Source organism: Polypterus senegalus, chromosome 2 (assembly GCF_016835505.1).
Source record: "Polypterus senegalus isolate Bchr_013 chromosome 2, ASM1683550v1, whole genome shotgun sequence".
NCBI lineage: Eukaryota > Metazoa > Chordata > Cladistia > Polypteriformes > Polypteridae > Polypterus > Polypterus senegalus.
This window is the reverse complement of record NC_053155.1, coordinates 212,138,158-212,163,732: the sequence shown is the minus strand read 5'-3', so window position 1 is coordinate 212,163,732 and position 25,575 is coordinate 212,138,158. Positions and strand designations below refer to the sequence as shown.

Genomic DNA, 25,575 nt, shown 5'->3' with positions numbered 1-25,575 from the left:
AAATCTCTGTAAAGCATAGTTGAAATAAAAGAATGAATTAACATTAGAACGTTTTATTGGTTAAATTGCATTCATTTAATACTTTAATGTATTGCTTGTGTATTTATTAAATGTAATCTAATATGCATCCCGCCAAACCATTAACATGCTTACCCAGGTCAGAGTTGCTGGAAATCAGAAAACTAACCCAGCAAGCATAGAGCACAAGGCAGGAATAACTCCTGGCCATGGTGCCATTATATCATATCATAGCATAGCATATCATATAATAAACAAGTTTGTAAGATGGATAATATAATATACTGTATATGTTTACCTAAGAACCTGTACTGACCCTAGGCCACAGCTGTCAAATGAACTGAGAGGGTTATCCCCGTCGCAATACTTGTACATTATATAATATAAAACTACAAAGCAGTGCAGTGCACAGTATGAAATCGCGAATAAATCATTTGAAGACAGGAAGAATTGTTGAAGTGATCCACCACGAATGCCGTTTTTCGTAGAGTTCTCCACCGTTTCGCTCGGATTTCTAGCCACATTTAGAACACGTGCTGCTAGACAGAATGGTAGATTTATAAATGTCAGAAAATGATCGCCTAAATGCCTATATTCAGAGTTTAACAACAACTAGGAACAAAAGAAAACAGTAATCAAATGCATAGATAAACGGTATTCCGACACGAAAATAGTTATTTATAACATCATGTTATAAATATTGGTGCATATAGTTTATAAACTTATATCTTTTTGTAATTTCCATAACAATGCATGTACACGGGTTTAAAAACTAATATTTTGTGATCACCATAACGATGCACACATTGTTATTCGCCACTACAGAATTTACCAGGACGTCAGGAGTTAACAAGACAACCTTCCACGTGGGCCTATTACTGCCATATATAATGGGCCACTCTTACTGTCAGTCACAGACAGCAGTGAACAACCAGGAAGCAAGTGGTTTTTTTGAAAAGAATTCTGCTCCGTCCGTATTCAAACTGCAGACTGTCCTGTTCAGGTTATTTTTTTAAATCTATATCTGTTCAATAAGCAATGCATAAAGAACAATAGTATGAAACAGAATGTGAACGTGTGGTTTTAACCTTATTTTAATATGCGAATTGTTCATTTACGATTGTTATCTTTTTGTTTGTTAGTTGCTGAAGGATGGCATTACACTTAACATTGCCATTTAAAGAACATGGTATACTGTACAGTAAGTGTGTAGTAATACACGCGAAGAAAGTATTAAAATAAGCTGTGCATTCGTGAAACTCGCGTAAACTCTTGTCAAATTGGATTGCGGGTGTTGAAACTGGAAATATTTGCGCAAGGCAGCAACAGGAGACGGGCGGATTCGCTCACACCTACACCGACACAAGTTAATTTAGTGCATCCAAATCACCTGCCAGTCTTTGACCATAAAACTTGTGTACAAGTAGAAAAAGCCACGTACACCTGGGGGAAGCGTGCAAACCACACGTAGTGTCCATGGTACTGACGAAGCAGCGATACGTCCCCATTAGTTGCAGGGGCAGGTACCTTATGTTTGATAGATCTGGAAGTTAAGTAAGTCCCATCTTTACAAAGTATATAATGTTTAAAAAGCAAACTCGGTTTATTTAGGTTTTACTGCACACTGCGATCATACTCATTAGTTGTACATGTACAAAAAACTTTGTATTTTAAATTGTTTATCTAATACGACAAACATTTTGAGAATGAAATACTGGAACGTAATATTTGCTTCGGGAGTAAGCAAGCAAGAATAAAGAAACATCTGCCTAATAAATTCTACGCGTGAGGCGGAATTAACAGCGTTGCGCTGCGTTTCCAAAAAGAGAGGACTTTCAGGCATAGTGTGCATGTTACCAGCATGCATTAACAACGACAAAACCACTCGAAGAAAATCAGAAACGGTTTTTTGTATTGGCATTTCGATCCTGCCACAGACTTGGCTGTTCTTTGAGACCTCTGCATCTGCTTATGTGATTGAAAGAATATAGCAATCTCCGTACTGCACTTTTCCTCCTTTTTTTAAATGCGTGATCGGCTGCTTTAAATTAAACTTCAAAAAGTCTCAAGGGAGAAAGTACCAGAATTTCATAGTATTCTATGTGCTGATTTCAAAGATGTTTTTAAAATTACTCTAGTGGTTAAGATTTTTGAGTGATGGGCAACTTCAGCATGAAAATATTGTATGCATATAAAAATTACAAACATAATCTGAAAATTAGACATTTTTGATTTTCTGTTGTACTTCACCTAAGGAACGTCCCCTTCATGAGTTCAGCGGTAGTCGGCAAGTATACTGGGACTCCATTTGCTTTGGCAATGCTTTTAACGTGTTGGAAATCATCACTGAGTGCACTGAGGTTTTCAATGAAAAAGTCAGAGTGAGAGTCCTCAATGAAATACTGCACCCTGTTGTTTAGTGTGACTTGAGATGGTCACATGCTATTTAAGGGTACTTTTCAGTCTTATGATTTGCTAACAGGTTTGTGGAGATACCTTTGAAGCTCTGCCCAGCAGCATTTTTAAGGTCTTTGAACCTTTCTTCATATATCACATCTTTTAACATTTCTTCGATCTGAGGACCTACAAAAATGCCATAATCTTGACATCACTGATCCAGGGGGATTTATTCCCCCTCTACATGGATCCCATTTTTGTTTTAACCATTGTTTTAACAAACTTTTTCACAAGTCAAAGTTTGGTATGCAGAGGAGGAAGTAAAATTTCTCCGGGTCAACAAGTGGACTGTTAACCGCATTTTCTTTACTGAAACTACTGAGGCAAGTTTTGACCACACTAGTGCTTGATGTAACCAAGCTAAAGTACAGTCACCTTTAGATCTCCACAGATATTCCACTTAGATTTCTCATACTGAATGTTTTCTAAAAGTACGTAACTTAATATGAAAACTTAATGCTCTCATGCAACTCTTTCATGTTAGTAGCATGTGCTAATAGCTACAGTAGGAATGTATTTCCTTTATGGAGGAGGACTGCTTTGGAGTAGTCATGGAACAACAGCCATTCATCCACATTGTGTCCATGGGCAAGAGTCTCCATGATTTACTTACTTACTTATTTTTGTTTATGGTGATTCATATTTTAAGAAAACTAAGCCTGGTAGAAAAAATCTGACTTCATACTTGGATTAAGTACAGGGTGGTCCAGATCTAATTATGCAGATCTAGATCATCTGGATGACTTTGATTTATGCGGGGATGATTCCAGTTCAGTGCGAAGGCGATTCAACATGTCGTCAGTTCGCACATCATCTGGATGACTTTGATTTATGCGGGGATGATTCCAGTTCAGTGCGAAGGCGATTCAACATGTCGTCAGTTCGCACACTTCTCGATGATCTGGGTTTTTTTTTGGGTGATTTTCTATGTAATAAACTTAAAGTTATAGTGTAATGAAAATTACATAATTAGATCTGGACCACCCTATATTATAAAGCATGCATAGAACACTCATCACAGTCCAAAAATATTGTTGATCAGTGTTGTATATGAGAAGGAAAGAGCAAGTATTTGGTTGAACCACATGGAATGGCAATCCTTCCGGGAGTGGTTCCTGTTTTGTTTTCTGTGCTCATTGATAGGCGGTTAATGGGAACATTCTTTAATTACAAGATGTTGTATTTGTAAGCTACTTCGGAAATTTATACTGGTTGTCATAAAGAGGAAACCTGTTGCATAATTTAAATTTAAAAATCAAAACAGTTACTGTTATAGTGATGTGACATAAAAATAAACTGTCCAGCAGGGATTGCAAGTTTTATTGCCAGCTGTCGGATTTTATATTTAAAAAAAAAAAAAGTAATTGAACCCAGTTTTAAAGGTGTGAGAAAAGGAATCATCATTTACTATATTTGACCTTTGTTCAATAAACATAAACTGGGAGGCTGTGATGCTTTATTATGTGAACTTTAACTGGCTTACAATTAACTTTATGCAATCCTTTTTTAAGATGGGTTGTCCATTCTTTCAGTAAATACACATGCATCTTCTCATTTTAATCTAGTGTACCTTAGTAGCATGTAGTGCAAAGCAGAAATGAAATGTGTAAAATTAATATAAATTAATTAATATAAAGTCAGTCATACACCTACATTTGTAGTAGACTCACTTATACCAAGTCAAACTAATATACAGATTTGACTGTGCCAAATTTGTAATCTGACCTAGTTTAAATAGAAAATTTTACGTCAGTGTTTGTTTTTTTTTTTTGCACTTTTTTGATTTTAACATTTAATTATTTGTTCTACAAGGTAATCAATGGAGGAGACTATTCTTGTTGACCTTTTTCATGAAAAGCTAAAACTCCCATCTGACAGTCTGGAGAAGTGGCTAAAAGAATTTTTAGCCACTGAGTTGAATTGCCTCCTCGAAAGAACCCCACGTGTATATATTCTCTGCGAAAACAAAGACTGTGAGAGCCAACAAGAAGGAGCAAATCACAGTCTACTGAAGAGATGTCCTTTTTTGAAAGACAGAGCCATGGTATTGGGTTATCCCAGTTTGGCAGATGCCTTGTATAATTTTAAATTTCAAATTGATGAACATGACTTAGTTACTGTGAAAATTCTTACACCTTGGTGGAGAAAAGCATTGCTTCAGGAATATCTCTCTTTGCTTTTTACTGCTGTCTATCAGTTTTCCTTTTTACACCTTTCTTGTTCACCACAAGATGAAAATGTTGCCGATGCTATGGATGAGATTCTACCTACTGCCCAGCAGTCAATACAGGTTAATGCTGAAGTAAGCACATTTTTAAGAAGGCTTCCAGGCCGTGGTGGAGATATTACAATTCTCCAGTCATCTGTAATTCCAGGTAGGTATCATTGCACTTTCTTACTTTTAATGTATTTTAGTATGTTATATGTACAGTGACTTTTGGTATCATTAGTCAAGAATATGTTAACAGGGAGAGTAATGGATATTAAGCGGCAACATTTTGGGGGATGGCTGGACTTTTCTTATTCCCTCTTGAATATACAGTACATCAGAACACTATTAGTTGTTAATCTGAATCTGTGCAGCTACTGGCTGAGAGATTGTATTTCATGCTGGATTGAATCACCTGATTTACTAATTCAAAATTATAACAGGAATGTTCTTTGGTTTAAGTAGTGTAATATTTAGATAATGTGTATAGTTGTGGATGACTTGGTAAAGAGTTTGTGCCTGTTAATGTAGAAGCAATATCTACACTTCATAACAGTGCAGGGAAGAAATGGGGAAATAATTCTGACCCCCTAATAACTGTGCTTTTCTTATGCAGGAAGCTCTCCTTTTTATTTTTATTTTATTATCATTGCAGGATTGTGGCTTTAATTCTTAATAATTATATCTTTCAAATCTTATTACAAGTCAATTACGGTTCACTTTGATATAAGGCCCTTTTCAGAACACTAGCTCAGTGACGTTTAGCAATAATAATGGCAATAGTAATGGTGTTTCACCACTGTATTTACTAGTAAAACATAGGGGTTATTCATGGAGACTAGACAGGTCAAAATTAAACAGCAATGGAGCAATCAGTTTTTAGCCTTTTGTAAGGGCTTACTTTTTTCTTTGACTCTCTTTCGTAGACTTTTATCTCCTCCATTGTCAACTGGCCATAATTCTGTAGTTAATTAATGGACAGATATTGTTGGTCTCCACTTATGTTAATCTATTTCTACTTTGTTTCATTTGTATTTTTAACAAATCTGCTTGGTGTGAATAACTTTGCAAGAACAGATAATGCCGTATTATTGTATTATATTTCTGAGGAGGCATTGATGTATTGGCCATCTAGACCTGAGAAGATGGCTACTTGTATTCTGTTTTGGGTGTTGTATTTACCCTATTTTTTTACAGTCATTTCACACCCAACCTACCTGGAATGGATTTCTCTTTGAAATGCCATTCTCAAGATTTCTTCCATTTTTCTTCCTGCGAGGTTCTTTTGGGAGTTTTTTCATTGAGACATTCTTTGTGTGATTTAGGCTATACAAAAATTAAATTGTTGTTCTTATTGAACCTTTTTAAGGAAAATAAACATGAATTCTGTAGAATTTTTTTTAAAATGAAGAACATCCTCTCATGTACACTGTATGTAATTTAGAAATATTAGGTATGAGCAGTACACTGTAATGCCAAAATCTTGATAACAATTGACCATCATACACCCATATGTTTGTTGGACATTCCATTCCTATACCTCAGGCATTAATATGTAGTTGCTTTCCAGTTTACGGCTATACTATCCTCCACTCTACTGGGAAGACTTTCCATAAGTCTTTTGAGTGTGTCTTTCAGAATGTTCAGTAGGGTTGAGGCCAGGGCTCTGTGTAGACCACTCAAGTTCTTACCCAGCAAACTCATTAAACCATGTATTTATGATGTGGCTTTGTGCACAGAGGCAGAGTAATGCCTGGATAGAAAAGGGTCTTCCCCAAACTGTTACCACAAAGCTGGAAACGTACAGTTGTCTAAAGTGTCTTTCTATGCCATAGCATTAACAGCACCCTTCACTGGAACCAAGAGGCCTAAAACAACAGTCCCAGACCATTATATCTTCTGGCATTCACCAAACCCACATTTGTCTGTCAGACTGTCAGTGAAGCGTGATTAATCATTCTAGAGAACACATTTCTACTGCTCCAATGGCGAGTTCTTTACACCATTCCAGCCTACAATTGGCATTACTCATACAGATCTTAGACTAGTGTGCAGCTGTTTGGCAATGGAAACCTGTTTTATGAAACTGCTGATGGATAGTTCTTGTGCTGGAGTTGCATCCAGTGGCTGTTTGGAACTATGCTGTAATAAATGCATCAGAGGATTAGCAAAATTTATGGGCTGTGATATTCAGCCATCTGTGGCTCCACTCTGTTAGTTTGTGACCTACCACTTTGTGGCTAAGCTATTGTTACTCCTAGGTGCTCCCACTTCATAATAATAGTCCTTACAATTGCTGGGGGGCAGGTCTAGCAGAGCAGGAATTTCACATAATGACTTGTTGCATCCTATGACAGTACTATTTTAAACTCACCGAGTTCTTCAGTTTACATTCTACTACCAGTGTTTGTCAGTGCAGATTGCATGCCTTAGTGCTTGATCGATTTTATGTACCTGTTAACAGTGGGTGCGGCTGAAACACCTGATCTCCATAATCTGGAAGTGTGCCCACATACCTTTTGGCCATATAGTTTATATTGTATATAAGTTTAATTCAGAGAGCGGTTTCAAGTCTTAGAGAGAGAATTATAACTGGAGGCAATTTTTTGAAAAGGTAGTCCTCACTAACAGCTAGAAGCGAACAAGGATATGATGTTGACGCCATAACTAATATTTTGCTAACATTACTTGTGAAACAAACCTTATTTAGCAGCACTTCCCTTCAAGAGAGAATGCCAACCCAAAGAAAAATAGATAATTGTCTTTGAACAATGTTGATTATTTAAATATATAAATGTTTTCTCCCCTAAAACTAAAATATCAAACCATGAAGCCTAAATTATGCAAATCATTGAACATGGATTCATAATAGTTAACTGTTTCCATTTGAGATAAGATTGGCCTAAGAGAATCCAAATGACTTTGAATTTTGTTTTTTGCAATTATCTTATATGATTGGTATAACACTTTTGATTTATTGTGTGCTTTTTATTTTGTTTCCTTTTAGATGACTGTTTCTTACATGGTTTTACTACAAGGGCAGGAGGAATATCTTACATACCTACTCTGAATTCTTTGAACATGTTCTGCAGTTCCAGACGGAAAGATCCTCGGGCAGTTGTTGAAGAAAACATACGTCGAGTAGCTGAAAAATCAGGCTTCAATCCAAAAAGTTATTACCTAGTTAAGGTCTGTTGCTCAACATTCCAGAATTCTTTCATGTCTTAGCAAATATTCAGATCTGTCGTAAAAGTACTTTAGTTTTAGTCCTTTTTTATATAATAAATTTGCTCCTCCATTTATGAACCTGCTTATTTCAGTTCAAGTTTGCCATTCTTCCATAGGACACACTCTGACTCATACAATGCCAATTTAGAGTCAGCAGTTAACCTAACACTGTTATCTTTGGGGAAGAAAAACAGAGTATACACAAACACGGGGCAAATGTGCAAACTCCATACAAATAGTTATCAGACTTGAAATCAAACTTGGGACTCTTAAGGCTTTGATCCAGTAGCAGTATCTACTGCCTGAACTACGTGTGTATGTGTGGGGTGTATACTTTATGACTGCTGAAGTATGTGGGATGTTTCTCACAATACTTATCAAATTCTATTTCATTCCTGTTATATTTTTTGTTTATATAAAATTATGCTATACTTCATTTTATCATGTTAGAATTATTCATTTTTGAAATTCAAAATTGCATTTAGACAAGATGCCAAATTTCTTCTGCCCTTATGTCATTTCTGGTCTGTTTTAGGTAAACCATGCAAATGATGTGTGGGTCATGGATACGAATGAACCTGAAAGTTATGATGGAATTGTAACCAATAGAAGAGGTGTGACTATTGCGGCTCCTGGAGCTGACTGCATACCTTTGCTGTTTGCAGATCCTGTGAAAAAAGTTATAGGGGCAGCTCATTCAGGTATTTATAGCCCTTTAGTCTTTCTTAGTGCTTACTTACTAAAGATGGTTAATTTCTTCTTTTCAGTTTTGATCAATCACATCAGTATTAACACTTGAATCAGCTCTATAGATGTCATTGTAATTTTTTGTGCGGTTAAAAGTTTGTAAAATTTGTGAGATTTAATGAAGGTATGGAAAAGATCATCAGTCCATCCATTTTCTGAATTAACTTTTTCTAGTACATGCCCATGGAGCCTCCCACCTACATGCAGAAGAAATCCTCAATAGGATTCTAGACTACCACAGAGCATTGGTGCACATTGTATATGCACTTAACATGACATAAAAAAACTGGTAGATATTCCATACTGAAATTATTCTGAACTTTCACTTAGAGGTTCTATTATTTTCTTAAACTTGTTTGCCCAGGTTCGCTCACAATTGACCGGTTTAGTGCTCCTGAGTATCCATAACCTGAATCCTTCTGGGATTGGGTTTGAAACTTGTATAAACAGAAGAAAAACCTCACATACACTTGGGGGGATTTTGTGGGAGGTTGGGGTGTTTAAATGATGAATTTATTAATCCCAGAAGAAAAGCCCAATCTTCAAAATAATATAGTTGGAATTGCAAGCTGTCAATTTAATTCTGGTCTACAGTGTACAGTGGTGTGAAAAACTATTTGCCCCCTTCCTGATTTCTTATTCTTTTGCATGTTTGTCACACAAAATGTTTCTGATCATCAAACACATTTAACCATTAGTCAAATATAACACAAGTAAACACAAAATGCAGTTTTTAAATGATGGTTTTATTATTTAGGGAGAAAAAAATCCAAACCTACATGGCCCTGTGTGAAAAAGTAATTGCCCCCTGAACCTAATAACTGGTTGGGCCACCCTTAGCAGCAATAACTACAATCAAGTGTTTGCGATAACTTGCAGTGAGTCTTTTACAGCGCTCTGGAGGAATTTTGGCCCACTCATCTTTGCAGAATTGTTGTAATTCAGCTTTATTTGAGGGTTTTCTAGCATGAACCGCCTTTTTAAGGTCATGCCATAGCATCTCAATTGGATTCAGGTCAGGACTTTGACTAGGCCACTCCAAAGTCTTCATTTTGTTTTTCTTCAGCCATTCAGAGGTGGATTTGCTGGTGTGTTTTGGGTCATTGTCCTGTTGCAGCACCCAAGATCGCTTCAGCTTGAGTTGATGAACAGATGGCCGGACATTCTTCTTCAGGATTTTTTGGTAGACAGTAGAATTCATGGTTCCATCTATCACAGCAAGCCTTCCAGGTCCTGAAGCAGCAAAACAACCCCAGACCATCACACTACCACCACCATATTTTACTGTTGGTATGATGTTCTTTTTCTGAAATGCTGTGTTCCTTTTACGCCAGATGTAACGGGACATTTGCCTTCCAAAAAGTTCAACTTTGTCTCATCAGTCCACAAGGTATTTTACCAAAAGTCTTGGCAATCATTGAGATGTTTCTTAGCAAAATTGAGACGAGCTCTAATGTTCTTTTTGCTTAACAGTGGTTTGCGTCTTGGAAATCTGCCATGCAGGCCATTTTTGCCTAGCCTCTTTCTTATGGTGGAGTCATGAACACTGACCTTAATTGAGGCAAGTGAGGCCTGCAGTTCTTTAGACGTTGTCCTGGGGTCTTTTGTGACCTCTCAGATGAGTCGTCTCTGGATCTTGGCATGATGTCTAGCTTTTGAGGTGCTTTTGGTCTACTTCTCTGTGTCAGGAAGCTCCTATTTAAGTGATTTCTTGATTGAAACAGGTGTGGCAGTAATCAGGCCTGGGGGTGGCTACGGAAATTGAACTCAGGTGTGATACACCACAGTTAGGTTATTTTTTAACAAGGGGGCAATTACTTTTTCACACAGGGCCATGTAGGTTTGGATTTTTTCTCCCTAAATAATAAAAACCATCATTTAAAAACTGCATTTTGTGTTTACTTGTGTTATATTTGACTAATGGTTAAATGTGTTTGACGATCAGAAACATTTTGTGTGACAAACATGCAAAAGAATAAGAAATCAGGAAGGGGGCAAATAGTTTTTCACACCACTGTATGTATGCATCTGATTCAAATAAGCATTGTTATGTGGTTTGACATGCAATATGTTCTTTTGTATCTTTTCCTTTTAATAATATACTGTACATAAAATTGTCACGTCTTTATTTAAAATCTCTCCAGTAAGGTATACTTTAACCCCACAAAGTCCAAAGGTTACAGATGATTAGTACTACTGAATCTCTGCACCTGGTGTCTAGTTTTCAAATAAATGCAACATTATTTACTATACAGTATTTACCACCTATAAAAGAAAGTAGATTATGCAAATTTTGTTTCTTTCATCTTGCAATAAATTAAGTTTTAAATGCCTTTTACATTTTGAATAGCATGTTGCAGTAATTTTGCATACTGTTTATAAAATGTTATATGAATCAAGGTAATAAATCTTGTAGAAAGGCACAAAGATACAACTATGTATTTGTCTTATATATACATATAATGGATGTATGTAGCACAGTTATGATACGAGTGTGCCCAATGCTGCGGATTTGCGCATTAGATTCCTGTGGGCATGTAATGAAAAAAGTGTGTTCAAAAATGAATGCATGAATTAATCTTTCTACATGTATACATACTTTGATAAAGATAAGTTTGTAACATCAGTGACAAATCTGGAAAAGCATATATGTTGATGCAAGTACAAAGCAGTGCCTTTATTTACATATGCTTCTTGCATTATTAGAAACCCTACTATAGCTTGTTACTTGAGTACCAATAGCATTTATATATCAACAGGAACATGTAAAAATAAACACACACACAAAAATATTCCTAACAACTTTTTCCATGTCATCTTTCCATTACTTCTCTGCAATGCACTTCACTGTGCCATTTTTTTGGACTTCCTCATTTGTTTCTCTTTCTCTTAGAGACCTCAGAAGCCATCTCAACATATCCATTTCTGTTCTGATTAGCAGCTCCTTCTTCTTTCTAATGGCCCAAATTTTACATCCATATGACAGTACTGAATGCTGTACTATCTTACATAATTTACACGGAAGTTCTCTTGGCAATCTTTAATAATTTACAACTACTCCCACTTCCTTCCATTTAATCAATTCAGTTCCAACTGTCCCTTTTTTGCTTTTTAACTGCAGCCTTTTCCCTCAAACACCAAGCCTAAGAATCTGAACGGGCTCAGTTAGGCTAGATCTACTGTACATTTCTTCTGTCTGTGATTCTGTGACTCTTATTCTTTAATTCCCTAGAGTATGGAACACCATACTTCTGTCTTTTCAATTTACTTTTAGTCTTTTATTTTTCAATACTCTTGTCTGTACTTAACTTTTGTGAATCTCTGCTCTAGTTAAATGATTGGCAAAAAGTTGACACCATTACTCATCGTAACTGATATTTTTACTTAGTATATCGATCACCAGGATAAAAATGTATGGGCTGAGCGCTGACCCATAATTTAAACCCACATTTATTTTAAAACTGTTTCTGCAATTTTCATTTGTGTTACTGCATTTCTTGGACTCTCTTCCGCTTATCCGAGGTCCGAGGATGGATGGATGGATGGCATTTCTCGGACTATTCTAATCATTTTTTCCAATACCCTTTTTTCCTTAGACAACAATAGATCACCTCCATGAGCACTCTATCATACATGTTTTCTGAGTATATACAATAAATACTAGTGCATTTCAGTTATTGTCTCTGATGTCTGTCTCAAATAGAAAATTGGATCTGTGGTCTTTTTCTTTTCTGAATCTGAGCACCATAGTCATACTGACAACTGAATTTTACTCACTTGCTGCATTTACTGTTTGGTTTTGTACTTATTGTCTGCTCTGTTGTATTTATTGCTATAACCTGTCATATTAATGTCACTCCTCTTTAGCAGACATAAAGCTATGAATGTCATTATATTGTCTACATATGTCAGTAAAACTGAATTTTAACTTGATGTTAATATACTAAAGGGGACTACTCAAAATTTCTACATGTCCATTCTACAGCCTGCTAATCTGGCGCAGGGTCATGAAGCCTGTATCTTTTCTGGCAGCAGTGGCTGCAAGAATGAACCAGTCAGATGTCAGTCTACAGCAGGGCATTCTCACATTGGCACCTGCGCTTAGTCGTGCAGGGTAAATTCAGAGTTGCCATTTAAAAAACATTCACATCTTTGGATTGTGTTTTGGTCAGTGTTCCACAGACTTTTTAATCAAGGATCCAGCTTACTGTCCTTCACAATATGAGGGGGCTGGAGTGGGGGTGAAATGTCAGTTTTAGCTGGTAAACAGTATCAGCAATCTCAATGTCTGTTGCAAAATGGTTCAGAAACAATTGAATTTCTTTTGCATGTACATGAAGCTCCTGAAATCATTTGTGGATCTCATTTTGTAAAATTTCCAAGGGTTCTATGCATTTGTCAACTGGGAATGCAACTGGTGTTTTTCCTACTGATTGTGTCTGAGTATTTGGAAGATGGCAGAGGTTTTCCTGTCTTACTTGTTTAAGAAGGAGGCTCAAATTTACTTTGGTTGCTTTTACATGTGAATGCATGTCAGCTGCATGTTGAGACCATTTAGTAGCTCTGTTATATCTGTTAAAAAAACAAGGTGCCATTTCTGTTTGTGATCACTAAGCTCTGGACATGCCTTGTTTTTTGACTGCAGAAATGTGTTGATTTATGGGCCTGAGTCGTAAAAACGTTTCAAAACTTGCCCCCCGCTTAGCCAATGCATCTCTGTGTGGTACAGAATTCTCTGTATGCAATATTCATATCTGACAAAAAATCCTGAAATTATCAGTGGTTGAGATCATTTGCTTAAATGAAGTTAACACAAGACACCACAATTTACAGAGTCCCACATAACTGATTCGGAGCACTGTGCTTGCTGGAGGATCAACCAGTGTATTGCAATTGGACACGTGTGACTGCATTTTCCATCTGTCTGATGCATGCAACCACTCCTCACGCAGAATTGACCATGCTTGGGGTACCGTCAGTTGTCATGCTGGTTACATTAGACCAGTTGAGCCCCAAACTATCAACAGCTTGGACTTTTTCCATAGATGCCATTTTCTGTAGTTGTTCCATAGATGCTCTACAGTGCAGCAAGTTCTTTGGTGATTTCTAACTGTTCATTAGTTCCCAGAATGAAAATCAAAAGCTGTGTTGTATCATGAACATCATTGCTTTCATCAAATGTCAGCGAAAAATAGTACATCTTTAGATTTCCTTTATAAATGCCCAAGTAAATTGTCCCCCATTTAATTTACTCTGCGTGTAACAGTTGGTGTGGAAAGACTCCCTGCACTGAATAAGTCTGCCTTCTCTGGACACATCTCTTTAGCAATAGAAACCAGACATTCTTTCACAAACTCTCCGTCAGTAAATGGTCTGCTACTGGTAGCTATTAGATTGGCTGCTTGAAAACTGGCATGAACTGACATATTTATTTGTTTTTGTTTTAAAAATGCATTCTGCTGAATCGTCAATCCATTTTTTAATTTTGAGATTTTTTTCAGACCTCATGTGCCCCGTCAAACAATCATATTTTTCTTTATGTCCAGATTCATAGCACCAATGCAAGTTGTATTTTTTGAAGACCGCTACAGTCGACATATTAGACAAACAGCTTTGTCCTGGCACTGAACAAACAATCATTGGTCCACTGATGATTGACTATCCTGCACTTTTTCTTTTCTTTGACATTGTTTAACACAGCTAGTTTGGGATTCACTTAATGAGTTAGTATAAAACAATTGTGGGAGGTTATATGGGTATTTTTCTAAAGTTTCTGTGGTGGCTGCAGGTGCCCTAATTGCATTTACTTTGGTTTACAGGGGCCTATGTTTGGGAATTTAATATTCAGCAGGCCGGACCTCATACATTGCAGTAATTGTTTAAAGTTTGAGAACCCCTGTGTTAGGTAAACTCTGTCTTCAAGGAAACCACAGACATGGGGAGAATGTGTAAACTCTACACAAACAGCAACTCAGACAGAATTTGAACCCTGTGAGCGGCCCCAGAAAGGGTTAAGCAATTCATATCTAGACACTAATTGAACATATAATTGTGGGGTCAGCTTGGGAAAAGGGTACAACTGGCAGGATGAAAAGAGGTCAGAGTTGTGTAGAAAGAGGAACAAGAGGTGTGTTCTGTCAGAGTTTGAAAGTTTATCAGGCCACAAGCTTGGATAGCAAGAACCAGAAAATGAGGACAAGTCAAAAGGGTAGTCAGGGTCATATTTGGAAAGTCAAACATTACAGTCATCAGACCCATAATGTGAAACTCAAAGTCATAATAACAAAGCCAAAAAGCCTTTAATCAAAAAGCCATTTAAAAAGCACTATTGAATAGACTTTAGAATTTATCCACAATTTCGGATAACAGTCCCCATAGCGTTGTGTGGATGATGGCACAACCTACAAGTTCTAGGAACCATAAGCTTTATAGCAACTGTTGCTTAAAATGGTGGTGCCCATGAAAAGAGAAAATGAGAAGGTAATGTAGCAAAATAACATAAATTAAAAAATTAAGAAAGTGAAACTAAAATCTCCATGATTCAGAGTTCCCAAATAAAAAAAGCTCAAAGACATGCCATTTCTGTCCAAGCAAAAATTAACAAAACAAAATGGAATCATTACAACACAAGACAGAAATAGTGAAAATAGGAAGTGAACCAGCCAAACATCCTAGACAGAGGACTACCTTTTTATAAGAAATCCCAGAATGGCAGCAGGGTTTTGTCCTCATGTTCTGTGATGCAATGCTGAATTTATTTCAGATGCAAGCAGTTCTCTGTTTACAATTGTTACCTATGAATATGCTCTTATTTGGTGCTACAGCACCAAATACAGCTTATGATGTAACTCGTAAGTAGCTTCAACCTATAGGTCACATACTACGAGTTAACTCATATTTAGCCATTACTGTGTTAAAAAGGAAAACCACACAAGTTAACAGTACAAGTTGAAGGCTTCATTTTTTACTGCAAAAATATATATTAAATATAGGTTTGTGTTAGTAACATGCAGGGAATTTGTGCCCCCTCCAACATTTGTTTGTGTTTGCTTCCATGCTGCCAGGATAAGCTCCCTCAGTTGAATTTGGTATGTTTGAAAATTAAATGGTATACTGTATGTCAACAAACATGCCCTGTTTAATTTGTTTGGTGTTACATTTCAGACCATAATTAACAATCATCTAGTCATCACCAAGTCCTAAAATGAGGTAAATCTATCCTCTGGTTATTCATATTTTCTGTAGAATTTATTTTTTTGGTACTCTAAATAAGCTACAGTTATAGGCTATGTATTTTCTCACAATACCTGTTTCCTGATTAAAACTGCTTTTACAGCATGTGCCCCTTTTAAATCTATGAAAGCTATAATTTTTTTTTGAAAATACTCTTGTATTTTAATCCTGATTGTATGTTCTATTATTTTACATATGACATAGGTAAAGGTCAGTGTTTAAAATATTGGATTTTTTTGTTTATTGGAATTAAAGCAGCAACCACCTGAATTTCTAGTTCATTATCTATTTTTTATTTTTTACATTTATAATATGTTGACCAAGCTATGCATACACAATTATAGTATGAAAACAAAAACTTAGTTAATTTCTGTAGTGTTTTATAATTAGTAGAAATGGGAAATATAACTGCAGAAAAAACAGCATTTTTCTTTTTCTGAAACAAATTCACACTCTGAGTAAACTAAGTGCCTGCTTACATTTTGACACTCACACAATTTAATGCTGTATCTAAGAATCCTGTAACAAGCTGTATATACAGTATATATATAAAAAATAAACTGGTACATTTAATATTACAGAATACACATCTATAGCAACTGTTGCATCATTTCTTTTATTTTTTTTTTTACAGGATGGAAAGGAACTATAACAGGGGTTGCCATGGAAACTGTGAACGCAATGGTTAAAGAATATGCTTCTCAAATAAAAGATATCCGTGTTGTGTTGGGGCCATCAGTTGGCCCATGTTGCTTTCAACTACAGAAAGAGTCAGCTATGGACTTTCATGCCGTCAGCCCATCTTGCGTGAAAGATTTAAACATGCCTAAGCCACATGTTGACATAAGGTTAACAACAAGGTAACCACTTTTTATAATAAGCTAGATTTAATGTGTTGCTGTTTTCATAAACAAACAAAAAACTAAATACTGTAGATAAAATTATCACATTAGTTATGAAAATTATAGAAACTACTGCCCTAGAGAGCTATGTACAATATATCTATAAGTAGTTTCTTTTATTTGGAAAAATAACCATACTATGTTTTTGCCATCATAAAAAGTATTTTGAATAGCTGAATATAGCACTACTTATAACTTCACTCTATAACCCTTTGCTAGTAGAGTCAACTACATATGCCCTTATGATTATTCCTTCTAAAAAGTCAATTACATCTGTGTCCTTGCTAATGCCACAGCTATAAGTCATCCATCCATCCATTATGCAACCCACTGTATCCTAACACAAGGTCACAGGGGTCAGCTGGAGCCAATCCCAGCGAACACAGGGCGCAAGGCAGGAATAAACCCCGGGCAGGAGTCCAGTAATTTTTCCTCATATATATATAGATTTATTACTAGAAATTTTATTTCATTATTGAAAATGTCTATTCATTCCTTAACTAATAGGACATTAAGTTGTCACCCCAGCTGCAGTTCTCTCATGCCACTGTGTTCACTTACTGTTATTGCATCTGAACTTCACTTAAGTAATTGTGTCTCACTGAATAAGATTTTTATTTTTTTTTTTTTTATTTTGATTTTTTTTGGACATGAGATTTTAATCATCCGCATGGCATTTTACTTTCAAAGTGAATAATATGAAACATTGTATCAACTTATGGTGTAAGACTATTCTGGTGGAGAAGGAAAATGTTTTGAATCCCATACATCACTGCAATTAACAACTATGAAGCTTTTTTTTTTCAGTTAGCTTCTGGGTTAGTTTGTTTTAACTAAGCTACAGTGGGTTGTGCAGATGAGGTGTGTCTTATTAACCATCAACCAAACAATGATCAGGCATGCACAGCGCTACATTCATCATTGTCAAACTTGCTCAATGTAATTTAGAGACACACTAATCCACATGCTTCCTCAAACTGGTTTAAGTTTGGAGTCCCCAGTTAGCATAACAGGCATATTTTTGGGATGTCTGAGAAAACCGTAATATTTGGAGAAAACACATACAAACATAGGAGGAATACTTTAGTGCTCTGAGACAGCAGTGAAAAATACAGTGCCAATGTAATGATAGGTTATAACATTTAGATGTAAACTCCATTATGGTTTTCATTTAAATATTTATTTGTAATCTGTGAGAATTACTGGAGAAACTTTGATATAATAATTAATTATAAACAGCCTGTTTTAGGTGTTTTAAATGCCATTTGTAATCATTTAGCTACTGCAAAGATATATCTCTGTCCATATAAGTAAAGGCAAGAGTTTATTTTACTGTTAATCTATATTATTAAACGAAGGTTGTATATATGCACGGATGCCAGACGCACCGAAAGCGCACACACACAGCACCTCGGCGCCCCAGAGTCAAACCCAGCGGCTTCCCAGAGTCAGTAGGTGGTGCCCAAACAACACAACACGACCTGTAAACTAACTTGAGGTAAAGCGTGCACGCCAGGTTGTAAATATGCACAGATGCCAGAAGCCACAAGCAAGCGGTACACACTACCACCACCGCCCGAACGCAACCACCCACACCACCACATATACCACCTTCATTTAGTAATGTAGCCCTCCAAGCCTGGATCAGCCGCCATGGTCACTTCAGCAAACGACTTCTAGCTAACGACACAGCCATAGAAAAACAAAAACGAGACTGCATGGATATAAACAATGAACGCAGGCGCCTACAATGCGTTTCTGAAACACCAGAACCAGATAAGTCGAAGCTCCAAACCGCTTTAGTAGAAATATGTATATTTAATTAAATGAAAACTTTCCCAGGACGCACCCACCCTCCATGATTTTTCTTCACTCTAAATATCGGAGGGAACAGAAAGTGATTGCCATTCTTGGATTTGCGATTAGCTAAACTTCAGGTCACAATACAACCGCGAAAGCACACAGCACCACATATACAACCTTCGTTTAGTAATGTAGATTTCTAAGCCGGGATCTGCTGCCATGGTTACTTCAGCACAGCAATGCACCGGCGTCACCATCAGGGAACTAGGTGGCGCCAAAACTGCACGCGCATAGTGCTTCAGCGCCCCAGAGTCAAACCCAGCGGGTGGCACTAAAACCGCACACACACAGTGCCTCAGCGCCCCAGCGCCCCAGAGTTAAGCCCATTGGCTTCCCAGAGTCAGTAGGTGGCGCCAAAGCAACACAACACAAATGAACTTCAGGTAAAGCGTGCAATGCCAGCAGTCAGTGTGCCTCAATAGTGCCAACAGTACTCCACTACACAGTGCCAGCAGTATTCCACTCCACAGTGGCAGCAGCTACTACACTACACAGTGGCACCAGTCAGTGCGCTCTAATCCACTGTGCCAGCAGTCAGTGTGGCATATTTGAATCACATTAGGGTAATTCAGTGTTAAAAGTCAGTTCAATTATGATTCCTAGCAGCAAATGACTTCTAGCTAATGACACAGCCACAGAAAAACAAAAACGAGCCCGTATGGATAAAACCAATAAACGAAGGCGCCTACAACATGCTTCTGAAACACCAGAAGCAAAGGAGTCACGGCTCCAAAAAGAAAGAGCTCAGGTGTCGGATAGGTGTGCAAACGAGACAACAGAACAACAGGAGAAGCGTTTGGAAGGCTTGCGCAATTGTTCATCACAAAGAATATCAGGCTAAACTGCAGAAAGTTGTTTACAAGGTTTCAGACGTTCAGTATTCCAACAAAGAAAAATCCAAAGAGAGGAACGACAGACAGCCGCTGAACAATTCCGTCAGTTAGCTTAGAACGCATTCTATAATGAGTCCACTGTTCATGAAAATTCATTGGGATTAATGAGTGTCATTTAAGTCATTGTCATTCACTTAACTTCCTTGAAAAAAAAACTGGCAATACAACTGAGGAGTTTACACGTTGTTCTCAAAAGGGTCAAGTTAAGCTGCCTCCTTTGGATGAATATCCTGAATATTTACGAACGCTTTTGACTAATGATGTACCCGAAAGTAAAAGCTTTTATGGAGTGCATTAGATCCTACAATAGTTCATTTTCTTTTGCAACTACCGGGGTAAATATCAAGCCACCGCCTAGGAATGGCCCATACTGCTTTCGCGTGTTACATCGGATTGGAACAGTGCACCCTGAGCCAAAACCTCAAATTTGCCCAAATTTACGTATTAGATCTAGATGACGCAGTTTATCAACGACATATACAACTTTATGTTGCCTTTTTAAGAGTCCAGTGCTCGTGTAACGTTAAAGTGAAGGTTTTAACTACTCCATACCAGGGACAGCTAATTCAAGGACAGGAAACCATCTTTACCAAAAATGTTGTTTATATAGAAATTTTTGATTAGCTATTTTGAATTTACCATTTTGTGAATTTTTTGTTTCCAATTTACTTCATTTAAACCTTTGCACTCTGATATTTTTTTACTTATAAGTGCAGCAACTCAAACACATTTTGGACTTAAATAATATAACAATTAAATTTCAATTTTAGTTTTAATAAATTGGTTAATTTTAGTACAAATATGTTTATTTAATTAAATGAAAACTTTCCCAGGACGCTCCAACCCTCCATTTTTCATCCCTCCAAAGATCGGAGGGAACAGAAAGTGATTGCCATTCTTGGATTTGCGATTCTTTAGAGAATCTGGGGGTTTACTGACTACTAAGTGGCACTATTGTTTGCTTTTTGTTAATGTACCTCTGTTTTTATAACTGTGCTGTATCTGCAAGATACTGTGCAGTGACTTTAATTATATTTGCTGCCTGTTTGAGTTTTTCCATCCTGGGACTTTTTACATCAAATATGTTCAGATCTTTTTGTGGGTTGCTGTACTAATTAGTTGAGAGTACAATAAGGAACTCCCTTATTGTAGACATAGTTGGGCCTGCGGTCTGAATACGTTAGCAGTTTTTGAATTTTTTTTTTTAACCTGTGCCTTTTCCTTTTTTTACATACTGTATGTCCTTTTTACTTACATTTACTCCGTATTTTTAGACATGTTTCTGTCTCTCTCTCTCTCTCCCCCCTCTCCCCTTTGCACAAGTTACTATACTCTTAACACTCCCTTATTTTTTAAATGTGTATCTTACTTTTTGACCACCAGAGGGCTCCCATTACCAAACTTATTTCATAGTCTCAATTTTCTGTTTAATTATGCCGTCTTTCTCCTCCTCCTCTTCATGCATCATATTTTCCATTGTTACTTCACTGTTGAAGATATTTCTCAACATTTTCACCATTTCCACACCTCCTGTACCATTACACACACCTTTAACACACGAGAGGCTATTAACATGTCCACCCACTCTAAATCAAGATTTTAAAAAGAATCTTTTTCTAAATCTAATTTTTATAAAAGAGATTTGCTTGTTAAAATCCTGTACGCCTCTCTCCTCACATCATTATGGTTGGTTTTCACTCTTTTCTCTATTTCTCTTTTTCACTCTTTCACTACTTTTCCTTAGCTCTTTCATTAAAGGTTACATTTGTGACAAGTATTTCTTTGTTTACAATTTCAACAGTCATTTCAGGTTGTTCATCCAATTTTTTACTTTAGTTGTCCAACCTGTATATTTTAAAACATTTTTATTTATTGTTTTATGCATGTGTTTATATAATATTTATTATTATTGTATGTTACAGTACCAATCTTGACAATATGTACAGTTTTCAGTGTCATAATAAATTATCATTATATCTTATCAGTTTACTGCTAGTAGAGCTGAAGATACTGTATTATAAACTCTTTGAATGCTAATCTTCCAAGCCCAGAATTTTACCAAAATGGAGGCATGTGTGTTACCAATTTTCAGTCTTGTATTTGTCCAATGTCAGCATTACTACAGACTAGTCCAGGTACACAGTGTTGCCCAGGTAAGCTTGTATAATAGGGTATGATAAGAAAGCAAATATGTACGTGTTTTCTAGGTACAGACCCTTCTGTCATTGCTGGCTACTACACTATCTCTCTGTTAAATATCAGTTTCTCTGCTTTCATGAATTGAACTTGTGTATGATTGGATTTCATAATTGCAGTAACACTTTACTAGGTTAGAACCAATGCTACTTCTTTGTATTTCCTGGTTTAGTGTGATTTCACAAATAGATATTTAATTCCAAATTATTAAACTGGATTGCATGTTCAGTAATTGAATCTATGGACCAATGAAAGCACCTGCAGTCGGTGACGCTGTAGATCTCCATATTATTATAGGAGAAGTGGCGGTATTCAATTATGTTTTAGTAGTAATTCAAAGTTGAGTCTTTCATTGTTGATTTAAAATTAGTACACATTGTGATGCAGTATTGACATTAAACCCTAAAATTATAACTGCTTCATCATAAAATAGACATTAATAAATGTCTACCATCAAGAAACAGTAAAAGTTACTAATGCTGTCCTAGGTTATTCTCTTTCTGTGTTAAAATTAACGTTTCAATGAAGTTAATCTCTGTCGCACTTAGTAATGACATGCAGGAACAGAATAGTGTTTGCTTTTTTTAAAGACATGAGGTTTTGCTTTGATAACAGCAGAGTTTCCTTTCACATACAGTTTTGCGAAGTTAACAGTAAATTTTGTTTCCCATTCGATTTTGTTGCAACCATGGAATTTTAAACCTTTTTTTGGAGTGTTGAAAGAACAGATATTGTAATTGCTCTTTAACCTTCTTGGTTTTAACCCAGAGTGTCACTCAGGTTGAAAATTCTTTGTAAAAATGGTTAACTTGATGTAACCTGTTTTGAGGGCATAAATGGTATTAAGTCCGTGTAACACTCTGGACATTACTCTGATGTCATCTTGTGGTTAAAAGAACATCATACTGCAAAAAGGTAATGAATATATCTGTGTGTTATGCTAACTCATCAATATTCATTAGTAAAGTCTTCTACCAAAATACATAATAGCATGTAAACAAAAAGTTATAAAGACAGTTTTAGAACAAAATGAAACTGAACCATTAGTTGAATCAAGTGGTAGTGATGACAATGTGAATTGACAGTGTGAATTGCTCATCAAACGTCGACACAGATAGTGAAACTGATGTATACACCACTAAATGGCTGAACCACCATGATATACTTGGTAACTTGAGATGAATGAAGCTTCAGCAATGGTGCAAGTAGCTGCGTGGCAAAAAAAAGCAAAGTGATTGCAATCAAGAGGAAGGACAAGAAAGATGTTAGCGACCAAAGCACTGTTCACAATGCCTCAGTTGTCAATGTTTGTGTCAGGGGAATTGCTTTGTACTGTGGTAGCCTACAGTAACACAATGGGTATTTTTTTTCATGTGAATCGGGCACTGACATTCTAACCTCTCATGCACAATCACCAGCAAAATATTATGAGAAAAGTGCACAAAGAAGTATTTATTGGAGTGTGTGTTGGTGACTGTTCCAAAAGCAGATGTGCAGTAGACTGCAAACATTCTTTTTCTACTGTAATTTTGTTGATGTTTTAATATTAATATTTTTCTGTTAAATGTAATGGATTTTTTTCTGTTTGGGGGTAAAAAAAATCTAATTTTTTGCACATTTTTTTCCCGGGAGAACATAACACTAAGGAGGTTAGGGGATTGGCAACATTGTACACCCCTTTTTGGACCCATATATATTTCAGAAAAGGGTGTGCAGTAGATGAAAATAAACAGGCAAAAACTGTCATTTGGAAATTCAGTATAGACAAATGCTGTAATCCAGAAAAACTGTAAAATTAGTTGAGAAGAAAACACTGTACCTTTTAGTTTTAGATGTGATCCTGCTTTGGTTGGAGGTCCCCGTGTCTGCAGTTATTGCTGGGTAAAATTAAGTTTAGGTGTTCTTGCATAATTGGCTAACAAACTGACAACAAACTGCTTATGTTTTTATTTATACAGATAAAATCAAATGTGTTATCAGTAAATTCTTTAGATATGGCGTAAACCAGTACTATGTCTTTATTTTGCTTTAGGCAACAAGTTCAGCCATCACTGGATGTGTACCTGCAGTCTGCTTGCATGCAGCCCGCCTAAGTATTCTAATCGAGAATTAAGTTTCACATTAATATCTCTTCAGCAAGTAATTGTCTATCTCTTTGCCTTTCCAGCATTGTCAGAAAACAGTACAGAACTCTTCATGCCAGGAGTACTTGCAATGTTTCTACACCAAGAAAAAAAAATTCTGGACCTAACAAGTTTAACATTAACTATAAAGCTTATAAGTGCATGAGAGAAACAATGAAAAAATGACATTAGGAAAGCTGATGTGGTCATAATAAAAGCACTTATCTCTTATAATCTGCTAACTTGTAAAATAGGCCTGTGTGAATGCCACTAATTCTTTACACTTTCCCTTTTACACTTGTTCCAGTCATCAACATATACTGTTTCATTACGCTGTCAGAAGCATTGTACACATCAAGAACTGCACAGTAGTACAGTGGTTAGCATTGTTGCCTTGCCCTGCCAGAGTCTTAAATTTCAGTCCTGACTATCGCATTAACTGTCTAGTTTGCATGTTTGCACAGTGTGTGCATGAGACCGGTTACATTAATGGGTAGATTAATCTTTGTAGTGAACGTGTGCAAGTGTGTGCATGAGTGAGACATGTGAAGGAGAGGTGTCGGATTATGCCACTAAAGGCTTCTATTTGCAGCCTTGGATTGGATTAGACAAGTTTGATAATAGAAGAATGGATGCAAAGTTCAGAGTCTGAACTCCAAAACCAACCTCTAGGTGTATTGCCTACTTCCACAATAATCTGGAGGCAGACTACAGGTAGCATTGTGCAAGGCTGTACATTGGTTTCTTAACAGCAAACATGAGAGCAATATGAAAGAGAGCAGGACACCTTGTCGGAGGGGAGTTGAGAGCAATTTGGAATGTAGCATTTTTTTACTGGCAAAGTGCATTGCCTGTATATCCTTTACATTTTTTTTCTCCCTTTTGCAAAATCATCTGATTTCTTTGAATAGCACATTTTTATTGTATATTTGTTTTTATTAATTATGATATTTTTCTGTACAGGATCCTACTTGAACGTGGAGGTATCCATCCTGAGAATATCCAAGATATCGCCTTAAATAATGGTCATGATGAAAAGCAGTCAGTCCAGCTCTGTACATCCTGCCTTCCTGACATGTTTTACTCTCATGTGCGAGATGGAATTAACTTTGGTACTCAGATAGGCTTTATCTCAATAAAAGAATGAAGCTAAATTTATTGATTTGCTTTTTTTTCCCTCAATCAGAGACAGTATTGTTTTTTTTACAAATTACATATTAACAGCAGTGCAGTGTACCGTTTTTAATATTGCTACCCAAATTCGAGTCCCTACACATTTATGAAGGGTTAAAAACCAATCGACCCAGTTTTCTGTAATAGTCTGAAGGCCTACTACACATTGGAGAGTTTTTAACTGCTTTGGTATGCGGCTTTTCTTCCTTAGATGGAATAAAATACTCAGTGGTACAGATTACTGAGCTGGTAATGAGTGGTTGAGAGGGCTAAAGGGGCAGCAAAATAGCAAGACACAGAACAGCATGACGTGCCACGTTTGAAACAATCCCACGTTAGTGAATGATGAAAATTTCTACATGTAGATATAAATTGAAAGGGGGACACTATGGGGCAGTAAGCTTTCTAACTGAAGAGGGCACCCTAGAAGAATCGGTTCTGAGGATACCATTATGAAACAAAAGACAAAGGCCAAAATACAATGCATCCTTCTTATCTGATCTGACTGAACTATTAACCCACTTAAGTTCACT

The 25,575-nt window shown here is 36.6% G+C and overlaps 1 protein-coding gene across 1 annotated transcript; it reads left to right on the top strand.

Annotated features, from left to right (window-relative positions):
* The first annotated feature begins 947 nt into the window (after window positions 1-947).
* lacc1 (laccase (multicopper oxidoreductase) domain containing 1) lies at window positions 948-25,016 on the top strand. Its single transcript, XM_039745279.1, has 6 exons — window positions 948-1,021; window positions 4,288-4,850; window positions 7,692-7,873; window positions 8,448-8,613; window positions 16,527-16,752; window positions 24,833-25,016. The coding sequence occupies exons 2-6, from the start codon at window positions 4,295-4,297 to the stop codon at window positions 25,014-25,016; spliced, it is 1,314 nt and encodes a 437-aa protein (XP_039601213.1). The 5' UTR covers window positions 948-1,021; window positions 4,288-4,294.
* Window positions 25,017-25,575: the final 559 nt, after the last annotated feature.